This window comes from Poecilia reticulata, linkage group LG12, assembly GCF_000633615.1.
Source record: "Poecilia reticulata strain Guanapo linkage group LG12, Guppy_female_1.0+MT, whole genome shotgun sequence".
Taxonomy (NCBI): domain Eukaryota; kingdom Metazoa; phylum Chordata; class Actinopteri; order Cyprinodontiformes; family Poeciliidae; genus Poecilia; species Poecilia reticulata.
Window position 1 is genome coordinate 18,429,289 of NC_024342.1, and position 12,663 is coordinate 18,441,951.

A 12,663-nucleotide genomic window follows, 5' to 3' on the forward strand; every position below is an offset into this window, starting at 1 on the left:
GATGGATGGATGGATGGATGGATGGATGGATGGATGGATGGATGGATGGATGGATGGATGGATGGATGGATGGATGGATGGATGGATGGATGGATGATAATTTAATGAAACTCTAAGCAAGTGGAATTTTAGCCTTGATTTAAAGGAACTCAGTGTTTCAGCTGTTTTGCAATTTTCTTTAAGTTTGTTCCAGTTTTTGTTTGGTTCTGGTTCTGGTTCTGAGGATGCAGAACAGACCGAAACCAGGAGACCTGAATGGTCTGGAAGGTTGATACAACAGCAAAACTTTAATGTATTTTGGTGCTGAACCATTCAGTGATTTATAAACTAACAGAAGTATTTCAAAGTCTATTCTCTGAGCAACAGGGAGCCAGTGGAAGGACTTTAGAATTAGGGAGATGTGCTTTATCTTCCAGATTTTATTGAGAACAAGAGCAGCAGCGTTCTGGATCAGCTGCAGCTGTCTTATTGTTTTTTTAGACAAACACTACTGTAGTAATCAATGCGACTAAAGATGAATGCATGCATGAGTTTCTCTAGATCTTGCTGGGACATTAGCAATTTAATCCAGGAAATATTTTTCAAGTGATAAAAAGCTGATTTTGACAGATAAGATAAAGACTGAGCTATCCAAATACATAGACAGGGAACTACGTGTGCATCAGTTAGGGTAGTCCAAGCTCACCAATATTGCGCTAACTGTCAAGGTGGTAGTATTATGTTGACTGTCAGCTTTGCTCAGCCTGGATGGAAAACAAAGATGGAAGAGTACCACCAAATTCTTTAACTTTATGTCACTTCAACCTCTGAGGTCCATTGATCTCAAACAATGGTAAGTGTACCATCGGTTGTACTAAGTTTGCCTTCAGTGGTACTTGGAAAAAGTTGTGGTGTTGACCATTTATAAGTTTAATATAAGGTTGTTTCTAACTGGTGTAGATAATAATCCAGATCCAATAAAAAAAGATATGTTGCTAAGTAAAAACGTATTCACTTCAAAGTGAAATGGAGAATGGAGAATATCTCAGGAACTCCAATGATCAGCTGAAATTTACAGTAGCTAAAAACAAGTGGTGTTGGCTACTTATTTAATTGGAAGATACCGCCGTGGATCTGGGAATGAGATCAAACCTGACTTATGTTCCTTTTGCAGGCAGAGAAACTAGAAGTATATGGTAACTGCTGTGCTTTGTATAAAGCTTGGCCCTATTAATGATATAAAGTAATAATGGGTTTATGTGCAAATTATGTACGCAACAATAGTGGAAAGTTCACTAACAGAGGTTGCAAAGAATTCTGTGTGAGAAAGGCTTAATGAGTGCAAATAAAATGTTTATTACTGTGGTCAGTACAGTTTACACAGCCATATTAGATTTTGAGGTCAGGGTTGGTTCCAATGCATTTTTGTCAATGGAATGCTAAACTAAATCATACCCTTAAACCAAGCATGTAGTTCTGCAGGATAAGAATAAACTGCTTTCTTGTTTGGTTCTCTGTGAAGATAAACACAACAAATTAAAAATGTTTGAGAGCTGTTGTTACTGTTCTAAAATCTATAAATATGGTCTAATATGGAAACCTCAGTATTTTCTGAGGTGTTATTTATGATAAAAAAAAAAAAGTTTGACGACGATGAAAATATCACAGTGTTAAAACATGATTCCAACCTTGTGTCAAACCAGGTTATAGAATAGATGTGGATGCAAGATGTTGGAGACAAAATAGAAATTCAAATTGTTTTAGAAGAAAATAATCATAATCTAAGAAGCATGTTATGTAAACACAAAATGGACTGAGAACAGACTAGAGTAAACCATATACCCAGTGTGGACTATCCAGCGACACAACAGGCCATGCTCAGGGAGTCAATTCTCATCTCTTGGCCGGCCTGTTGCTGTCATAATTTCAACAAAAGAAGTATATTATAAATAATTGTTGTCAACCGCATCGTCCTGTTGGTTCATTTTCTAGAAGGACATTTGACTAATCCAATAAAATCTCTGAACCCTCCCTGTCCCGCCCTCTCTCCCGTTCCACCAAAGTAATACAATTTTGCTGACCGAAGTTAGAGAGACATGAGTAGTGATTGAAAAAAAAAAAAAGCCTGAAAGTGGAAGGGGCAATATATGTCAAATTAATCAATATGTTTGCTATTGGCATTATAAGTTCAACTATGTACAAGGTTCAGGGCTGAAGAAGGAGCAGAATTATGGGGATTCATCAAAGGAGAATGAAGAGAGAGATGTGATCAAGAGACAGATTAGGAAAGATGTCAAATTAGTGTCTGCCAATACTAAAAGAGATAGCTAAAATGTTCATGAAGAGGGATGTTTTATGAATGGAGAAGAGACGGTGATGCGTGAGAGAGAGAGTGAGATAATGGTGGGTGGTGGTGTTGATGGTGTTGGTATGGGGAATTAGAATGCAATCAGAAAGACGCTGAAATGACACCTAGGATAATGGCTCATACCATAAAAATATTTTGGAATGGATCTTAAAAATTGTAAATTAAAACAACTAAAAATGAAAAAAAAGGAGTTAAAACGGTTTGAATGGATACTATTTAGAAATAATAAACAAAAAAAGTTTATAGACACATAGTAAATCAAAGAGGACTGGCGTAACTCCTGTCTCTGCTTTACACTTTCCACCAGAAGGGCCTTTGCTACACCAAAGTCGTGATTTTCATTGCGGTGCTTGTTAGGGGAACAGAATGAGCTCAAGTGTACATGATTATGGTTTCCTAAAGATTTCAGTTGTGGCTGTTTCTTGCGTAAAGACATTGAAACTGATTGAAACTGTTTCAAAACAAACCAAGGCTATAATACACCAAGACACTGTGAAACAAAACCTGAGAAGACAAGCAAAGCTGAGATGCAATTGTGTTTCATGTGTCCAGTGACAGCCACAACAACATCTGGGTCTTGTCTGCTTCCCTCATAGTTGTTGGTACTTTAGCTTAATTTCAGAACATAGTGAGGACAAATAGTACTCAAGAGGAAGGCAAATCAGAGCCCGACCAAAAGTCTGCATTGACCCTTCTAAGTAGCATATCCTTGTACAATGAATATAAAGATGAAAATGATTACTACATTGTACTCTTAATTATTTTTGACAGTGATTTATAAACTTGCTATATCAGCCTTATGATAATTCTTGAGCTTTGTGGTGCTGTCTAAAGTACATCATACTGCACAGGGCTCTTAAAACAGACAAGGCCTAGATATTTGCTGATTACAGCCTTTTTCAAATTACTGCAGCTGGTGGACTGTTATCTTTATGCATTTCATAATTCATCATGGTAAAAACAAGCTTGGCTTAAATGATCACTTTTCAATTTCCTCCTGAATTTCTCTCTTCTATCCTTCAATACTGTTTTTTTAGCAAGTTGTTTTGCATCAGTTTTGTATATATATATTTTTTTATGCCATCATAAAAATTGTTGACTATGCCTCCCCCACCCCGCCTGGGGGGGCACTGGAGCTCAACATGAGAAAGAAATTAAAAAACAGTAGCAGCTCTAAACATTTTAGCCAACCTCACCAAGCTTATGCCAGAAACACAATGGATAGATTTTACATGCGTACAATTATGGTGCGTAAAGAGACAGAGTCAGAGCCAAGCATAGTAAAAAAAAAAGGATGTATTACCATGATTTTAATGTGGGATTTTCATGGGCTGGGTTTAAAGATGCTTCACTGCCACAGACTTTTCTCTAGTAGCTTTTTGACAGAAGGCTAAACTGCGGTCACAGCAGAAAGTAACTCATGCTTGGGGCAATTTAGATGGCAATGCAGCCGAAGCCTCATATCATATATTGCTTCACAACATATGATAACACAGGTAAACCCCACAACACTAGTGAAACATGCATGAATGGAACCCCAAGCACAGCAATAGCAAAACATTTACAGAAATAGTATCAATAATGTAGGTGGGGTTGCTCTCTGAGGGACGGCTAACTCTCTCACACTTTTTCCTTTAAGAGTCAGATCCACTGTTATTCTGAGACTAAGTGATATGAAGTCAAATAACGATTAACGAAAACTTTTTTCATACCGCAAAACGCTGTTGCAGTTTGGTTTGGGGTGCCAAAAGAATATCCATGTAGTTTCAGTGAAGTAAATATGAAACCAAAAACCTAAATCTAATTCACATTCTTTTCTTTCCACCTCTCCGCGTGTCCAACTACTCAAGACTTGCTCTGTTACGCTCAAGTTGTAAATATTTGATGTGCGCCACTGTAATATCACTGCAACAACCTACTGCAGCACGTTATGAAGGCATTACATGATGCGGTTAGTTTGTTTTTTGAATGTAATTAACACTGCCATTTAACAAGGGCCCTTCTGTATTCACTAAAACCTCTGACTAAAGAGAACATAAAAGAACGGAAGCATCGACCACGTTCAGACTAAGTATGCTTTCCGGCTTAACTCAACCCAGCTGTTGGTCAGGAGAAGGTAAGGAAATTCACTCTTTTTAAACAAAATAACATTTGCGAAAGGAAAAGTAGACAACCAGGGAAGAAAGTGGTGTTAGTAGTACTTCCTTTTGCCTGTTTAGGTAAGCTTGGCAATATTGACACAAAATAATCCACGCAGATTCTGTACCTGTCTAATTTGGTTTTGGGTTGTAGGGCTGCTGGTGATGCTTATCTCCAGTGGTCAGTAGTTAAGAAGTAAAGCACACCTGGAATATGTTTCCAGTCAGTCACAGACTCACCTCTGAGGTATTCAAGGCAAGTCATATAGTTAAAAATCCAGCTCTACCAAATAATTACCTAACTATTCAGGCTAACTATTTGAAGGAGAAAAAAGTTTCAAAAATCCTAACAGTTGTACAAGGAAAAGGGCTGGTCCTGTTTAAGGCCAGACACTGATGGCGGGGGAAGAGTCTCTTTAGCCAATTCATGTAAAAATTTAGCTTTTGTGAGCCTTGATGCATACCAATACTTTTGAAGGTTTTGGATTAAAGTCACAATATTTTTGTACTATTAATTCTACCTTTTAAAGTTAAAAATGAGATGGAAGATAATTAAAATTCAACTCCCCTCCTCTGATTTTGCTTAATTTAAGAAAGCTTTCAAATGTGCACTTTATGCCTGGCAGAACTGGTGATTTATGAACACCTAGAGTCAGTTTAATAGAAGGTTCCTCTTCAGCCAGGGATTATACAGTATATGTTTTAAGACATTAAGATGTTATACTGCAGTTGAATAACAAATAATTCAACTGATTAATAGATGACAGTGGATGTAAACAAACATTTTTTCCATTCCATGTTTTCTTGCTTCCTCTTCCTTACTTAAAATGTTTTGTGTTTTGGTTTTTCTTTGCTACGATTTTCTGCAACCTGGCACAAATAGGGGATAATGAACATCATTGCAGCTGAATGGGTCTGCATTACTTGTCAAAGCCCAATGGCATGTATAGACTTACCTGTAGAGACTGTCAGGTTCCAGGCACTTGAAGACAACCGAATACACCACAGACTGGGGGTGATCTCCGGTCCTTTTTCCCGCAACAACACAAGATGAGCTCAAACCAGAGAATACATCATCCATCAAGCTCAGAACCTCACCTGGTAGAGAAATAGGACGAGAAAGAATCTTTTAAATGAAGCATGAACAGTTTCAAAAATGTACAAATAAGCTCATTGACTTTTCCTCATGTTGCTTAATCAGTTTTCAAAAGTAACTTAGCTTCAATGACTACAGCAGCTTTTAGCATTTAGAAACAAACAAGTAGCAGACACTAGAGTTATTCTATGTTTAGTCTAGTAGCTGTTTCCTTCATATTAATTGTACCATTTCCCTCTGTTTTTGTATGTTTTGTCTCAGCTTGGTCCTGTGGGAGCTATAGAAGCAGCAGCAAACCCAAGGCTAAATTAAACATGACACGAAACCCCTGCACATAACATTATAGATTCTGAAAAAGAAAAAGAAAAAAAAGATTTATTTCCTTTCAGACACATGCACTGCGCTGTTACAATGACATCCCATCAAGCACACTGGTGTCTCACAAAACAGTGCTGTGTAAGCTGTGAAATATTTTTCTTGTCAGCTAACAGGAAAGGCAAGCAACGAACAGTTGTTCATTCAGACACAGACCCTCACAACACCAGTTTCCAGTACTCGCAGGGCTGCTGGAAAAAAGAGAGACCTGTCAAAGTAGTTTAAAAGTACTCCAATGGTTGGATTTTCAGCTATTTCTACATGAGGTAAAGGGCAGCTTCGTTTTAGCTTATGATACTTGGGCCAACTTATAAACACAGGGAGTAAGTCTGGCTGGTGGGGCGCAAGGGGATGGTAAGAAAAGGTTGCAAAAGGAAGGGAAAAAGAGTTACACAAATGAAAGAGTTGACCTTTTTACAGAAAGAGCTTTGTATATAGGAAGTTGCCCCTGTACACCTTCCAAAGCTGTGGTGGGGTTAGTCTTTCAAAGAACCCACCTTTTTCAGACGGTGGATTTACTTAGATGCATTTTAAACTTTTCACAACTCTAAAATAAGATGTATATGTAAGACATGGCCCTGCGACAGACTGGCGACCTGTCCAGGGTGAACCCTGCTTCTCGCCCGGTACGCCAGCTGGAGATGGGCACTAGCACCTCTCCCGACCCCACTGAGGGACAAGGGTGTAAGAAAATGGATGGATGGATGGATGGATGTAAAACATGGGATTTTGGTGCCACGCTAAATTTAGTATCGGTTCACCCATACTTTGATAGAGTATGTACATTTAGAACCCTGAATATGATGCGACTGTGATACCCTTCCTGCACTTTTACATTGCTGCCTGGTCTGGTGTATGAAGATATGCAGCTACAGGTAAATGGTGTTCCAGCATCACCTTTCCATATATTTTTTTACTGTAGCATCCAAAATGTGATCTAAAATTGTTTGAGTTGCCTGGGTTTGTTTGTTTTATTATTCTGTTTTACTTGAGCATTACTACTTGGAAATGCCATACGTACTGCATATATGCCACTGCTACGAAATGTATCTGAATGCTATGCAAATATCATGGGAACCTAGTGCTACACTATGCTGACACTCTGTCTGCATCAATGAAGAAATAATGTCCGTTGGGTTATTCAATAAATACACAATTCTTAGAACCAAACTATTTGTATTGCAAAGAAGAATATTTGAGTTTTAATTCAATGTCAACAGATGCCATCACTTGATTATGTACACTTCTAATGTAGTACATCACTAAATAGGAAGTACTGTCAATCTTTAACTGAAAATATGGCAAATAAGCATTTAACCAATTACATCTGACAAAGTTTGACTATTGCAGAAGACATATTAAATAAAGCCAGGTCTAAAATGCCTTCTTGTCTTTGTGAATTATCCAAGGTATGGAGAGCTGAAATCTGCTGCTATTACGCTTCCTACTCACTGCCATTCTATGTGACGAGGTCATTATAGAGATGATTTGTCAAGTAACTTGTAAAGTTGCTGCTGGTCACTGGTTCTGCAATTATGTGACTGACTTGAGTAGTTGACTCAAAAAGTTAAGATGGCTTATAGGACCAAGACTTTCCTGAGGAACTGCATTGTGAAAAGCCCTACAGAGAACTCAATTACAGTGGAAGTGATGCTAAAAGCATCCAGTGACGAAAAAGCCAATATTTATTGCTAGCCAAATCAAACCAAGTCAAGCAAACTTTACTTATAAAGCACTTTGAAAACAGTAGGCACAAACTAAAGTACTGAACAAAAAGTACTTTTTTATGTAATTTTTGTTCAGTACTTATGCTGACCAAAAAAGTACATTCTGTTCAGCATATTAGAGTTTTATATTTAAATTTTTTGTACAATAAAAATAGTAGAATGTAAAATAAGTCAATTGATCAACACATAAACAAAATCAAAGAACAAAGAACTGAAGAAAATATTACAAACAAGAAAAAAAAAATCTAAATAAAATTAATAATTTATACTGGGTCAAAACCCAAAGAGGAAAGGGGTGCCTTAAGAGCAGATTTACAAATGGCTAGTGAAGAGACTTTTATAAATTGCAACAGGAAAGTGTTCCATAATTCAAGAGCTGCAGTGGCAAAAGCCTGATCTCCCCTGAGCTTTTGCCATGTCCTTGGCACCTCCATAAGCAGCTGGTCAGCTGATCTGAGTGACCAAGAATGGGGGTGCAGGTGCAATAGCTCATGAAGTTAGGGAAGGGCAAGACTAAAAACTTAAAAGCAAGATATATTTAAAATGAGTGTTAAAAATAACAGTCTGCTGATTAGAAAAATGTTACAGGTATTTTCACAATTTAACAGAACACCTCCAGTTGTTAAACATTAGCCACATACCTCTCCAAATGCTCCTTGACTTTACACTTTTTGTCAAAGTTTAAAATTTCTTCCAACTGCATAGCAAAAAAACAGAAAAAAAGAAGACAATGAAAATTTTGTCCTGGAGTTGGTATCTGTTTTTATTGTCTTTTTTTGTAAAGCAGTTGAATGATATGAAAGAATATGGGAGAACTAAAAAAATGCATCTTTAAAGGTAATTTTCTACGTTCCGACTGGTAATGTTAATGGCTGTGCTATTATAATGCAGGTACACACAGTCCCTGTCCCAGACAGCACACTATTGAAACCCTGTATTAGTCTGCACTATTTCAATGGCCGTGCAAAGATCCGGAAGGTAGTCAAGATAACTACTCTAATATGGATGATGCAGACAATGACAAACAGTGAAAGTGTTGCAGGTCAGGATGTGCATTAATCAGCAGATGACTGCTTCTAATTTATTTTCTCCGTTGCACATTTATCTCATCAATGATATATGGCACAATAAAGCTTGATTGTTCTGATCGATCATCCTAATAAGTAGGTAGTGCTTGCTCTAGCTGGCAAACAGTTTTTGTGTATTTCAGTTACGGTCTCAAAACTTATGTGACGTCTTTTCCTTTACCAAGGATGGGTCTAAGAGAAGATTATATAGTGGCTATTCTAGCCTTCCATCCGCTCGTATAGCAGAATGCACACTTTATTTTATTATAAAGTTGGATATGGTTAAGGTTTGGAATCCGCGATATAAGCTTTAGTCATCAAATGTTTATGTCTTATCTGTGAGGTGGCTTGGTATTGAACAAAAATAGATAGTGTTCAGAATGCATTTTTACTTAAAAAATAAACTATGCAAAGGTTTTATTATACAAGACCTTTTTTTAAGGGAATTGCACAGGAAGGCCATGATCAGGCTAATTGCAAGGCAGATTAGGCAAATATTGTCAATTAAATATGTAAGATGCTGATATATTTCTGCAAAAGAAGACTGAATGTTGTAATTAAATCAGAAGGTGCATCCACAAAATATTAGTTGAAAAGTGTGCGCACTTAGGTTGTTGGAAGATCATTATTTTCTTTATAAAAAATGATTTGATTTTCAGTGGAAATGTATTGGATACATAACATCTTATGGTCTTCTTTTTACATCTAAAAGCAAGGACTTTAACACGGTGTGTAAACTTTTGAGGTCTACTGTATGTAAAGCCACGTTTCGTCACAACAGCATAGATGCGAGGCTGGCTTGTACCAATGTAAGGAACTGAAAAGACAAGAAGTGGACAAGCAACTCGTATCTAAATAAAGCATTTCAAACATCTTCAGTCTGGAAACACTTGACACCAAATCATAAGAAAAAGTGAAACTTAAGAGTTTCTCACATTGAACAAAGTAGGACGAACTACTAGAAAATCTGGTACCATTTGTTATTTCAAGTATTTATTCAATAATCACCTAAAACAACCCTGTGTTTCAGCCAGCATTGATCAGATGAACACAACTGTTCTTATTTATGATCACAAGCCATGAGAAATGAGAGGGGTAGCTTGAATGTAGAGCAAACCAGGATGATGAATTGAATGTGCTCACACATGCAAAAACAATTCCACCGCTGAACTGTAAGTGTTTTTTTACAAGTCACTGGCACAGATACTGGCCAACACGTAAGGCTGCATTTGTGGTTGTTTGCTCACTTCCACTGAGGACTTTAAAATTTGACTGCACCCAAGCTGGCTGCTCATAAGCACGTGCGTATAGGAATTTGCTAATGATAATCAAAGTTCTATTCATTAACTCTAGAATAATGTTTTCGACCCACCCAGAAGTACAGCATTTAAAGTTTTACCCGCTAAAGGGGTTCCACAAGGGCAGGCCTGTGGTCCGTCAACATTTCTGTAGATACCAAAGCCAAAACAGCTCACAGCTGGCAAAAATTAAGCCTCTTGAAATTCTATTACGGTAAAAGCTATTTTGTGTTCTGCAGCTTACATTGCGATAAAAACCTCATGACAAATGCCAGCTGAAGCTAAAATAAGCAGAATAAAGAACAAATAATAGCAAATCACAGGAATGTGACGAGTTGGACTGACAGACAGTGTACAGAGGAAACCGCTCTGATTCAAACAAACTCAGGCTTTGTTACTACGCCGTAGTCACAAACAGAGTCCAGTCATGTTTATTTTAAAAGACCAATGTCATATAAGATTTCTCAAACGGCTGTGTTGGCCCAGAAAAATCAACAGTTCCTGACCTAGACTGGCCTAAATTTGCTACAAAAACAAGGAATACCCCTTTTCAAGAACTTCAGCGCATAACTAAACACGAGAAAGCAGGGGTGTGGTGGGCATGGGAGGGAAGATTCTTCCTCCCAGCCCAGCATGGAATACATTAGGTGGCAGGGGGGGAGTAAAAAAACATAACATTGCAACACCCCATGACAGTCTGTGTGTTTGTCTAGCACATTTGTATATATAGACATATAACACCATTATTATACCATACTGAAAGTTTCAACTAATATAAACAAATAATATAAATTAAAAAACAACAGTTAACATTTCTTTTCTCCCCGAACCATTGGCTAAAACTAAAAACGACATCGGGTTCATATGTTTAGAAGATTATTACTCAGCATACTAAATGAAATATGAACATGAAATCTCTCAAATAGCTGGAAACTGAATGCAAAACGAAACAAACAAAAAACAAAAAAAAACAGGACAAACCTTTCCCAGATCAGATGGATTGAGGTTTTTATGTTGACATATAGATTTTCAAAACAATGTTATTTTTTTTGGTATGTTGCCAGTACAGAGAAACAAAAACGTTAGAGATCAAAATGTGAACATCTATTTTTAACAAACTGCACACTTAATGAGATATCCTAGTGTATGAAACATTTCACACATAAAGGTATGTTGTTTTCAGCTCCATGTTCACACCAAGGTGTGTGTGGGATTTTCTGCAAAGTTACAGGCTCGCCCAGGAAAATTGTTATCACAAACATATCATTTCAGTTTAGCTACTAAATCCAGGCTGTGTGTCTTTGCCACAGTCGTTAACTTATGTGTGTGGGTCTGAATATGTGTGTTTTCGTAAGTGTACGCGTTAACTCTATAGGTTATTGGGTTCAGGGGTGTTTTTTTTTTCCTAAAAGGGGAAATTTGAGGTAAAGTTGCACAAGAAGAAAAAAAGAACTCTGTTAGTGAGGTCCTTTTTCTTCACTGAAGTCATTAGCTCAGTTCTGTTCAGATTATGTGCAAATCTAGCAGCAGGTGCTTCATCAGTCTTCCTGCAAAATAGTCTGAACATAAATATAAACAACACTTTTTTCTCCCGTTTTGTCATGAACTAAACTCAAACTGTGTGACTAAACTGCACATTTAAGAGTGGCCTTTTATTTTGATCTGCCTGAGGCACACAAGGTAGCATCTTGATATGCTTTACTTGTGAGGTGTGATGGATTATCTCAGTAAAGGAGAAGTGTTTACTAACACATTTTTTGAGAGAAATACTGTCTAGAAAAAAGTTTGCATGCTTCAGTTGAGCTCATGACAAAGTGGGAGCAAAAAAAAAAAAAAAAAAAGTGTGTTTATGTTTTTGTATACTTACTCCAACCCATCATCTGGAAGTAACTGCCTACAGCATTGACAGTTTGCAGTCAAAATAGCTTTTGTTTTACTACGCCTCCGTTCCTGACTCAACCTTCTTTTAGTGAAGGTAATAGCACTGTTTTTAAACAAACAAAACATAAGCTTTTTATTAACGAACAAATCACAAGCTTTATATTTCCTGTGGGCTGCCAAACCTGCGATGGCCTCCTCTGTTAAACTGTCAGCACTCAGTCCTCCACTCCCGGCACTGCGTCCGCACAACAACACCTTTCTGCCTCTTTCTCTCTTGCAACCATACATAGTAAACTTTGTGCAGATATGTGCATTCACTAACATGTAGGAGGAGTAAGGCACCATAGCATAAGAACAAGCCAAAATATAGTCAGGTAGAATAAGTGGTATGGCAACAATAAAAAAAATCTGAAAAGTGCTAGGTCTACTGAGTTACATATAAGTGACTTTTTTTAAGTCATGTAAAGGGACAGTTGCTTGGTCATATTAATGTAGCTTTGTAAATGAAGTGTGCTTCATAATGCTCTCATGTACCACAGCTTAAACCAGTTTAAAGAGTACAGGATGAATAAAATGTTGATGCACCGCGGTGCAAAGCAGTACAATGTTTTCATCACGTAGTTAAGCACGTAATATCTTAGAGACCATTACGTTAGTGGGCATTTATTAAGTGCTTAACAATGAATTGAATTCCTGACAATGGAAGACAATCAAGATTTAATAGTGGTCACAGA

General features: G+C 37.4%; 1 protein-coding gene across 3 annotated transcripts in view; it reads right to left on the reverse strand.

The window, feature by feature from the left end:
• astn2 (astrotactin 2) overlaps nt 1-12,663 on the reverse strand; it is a 270,497-nt gene that overhangs the window by 9,360 nt on the left and 248,474 nt on the right. For all 3 annotated transcript variants that reach the window (XM_008424385.2, XM_008424384.2, XM_008424386.2), the window contains one exon: nt 5,442-5,583. In XM_008424385.2, coding sequence (XP_008422607.1) covers nt 5,442-5,583 — 142 coding nt within the window. The remainder of the gene's footprint in view (nt 1-5,441; nt 5,584-12,663) is intronic.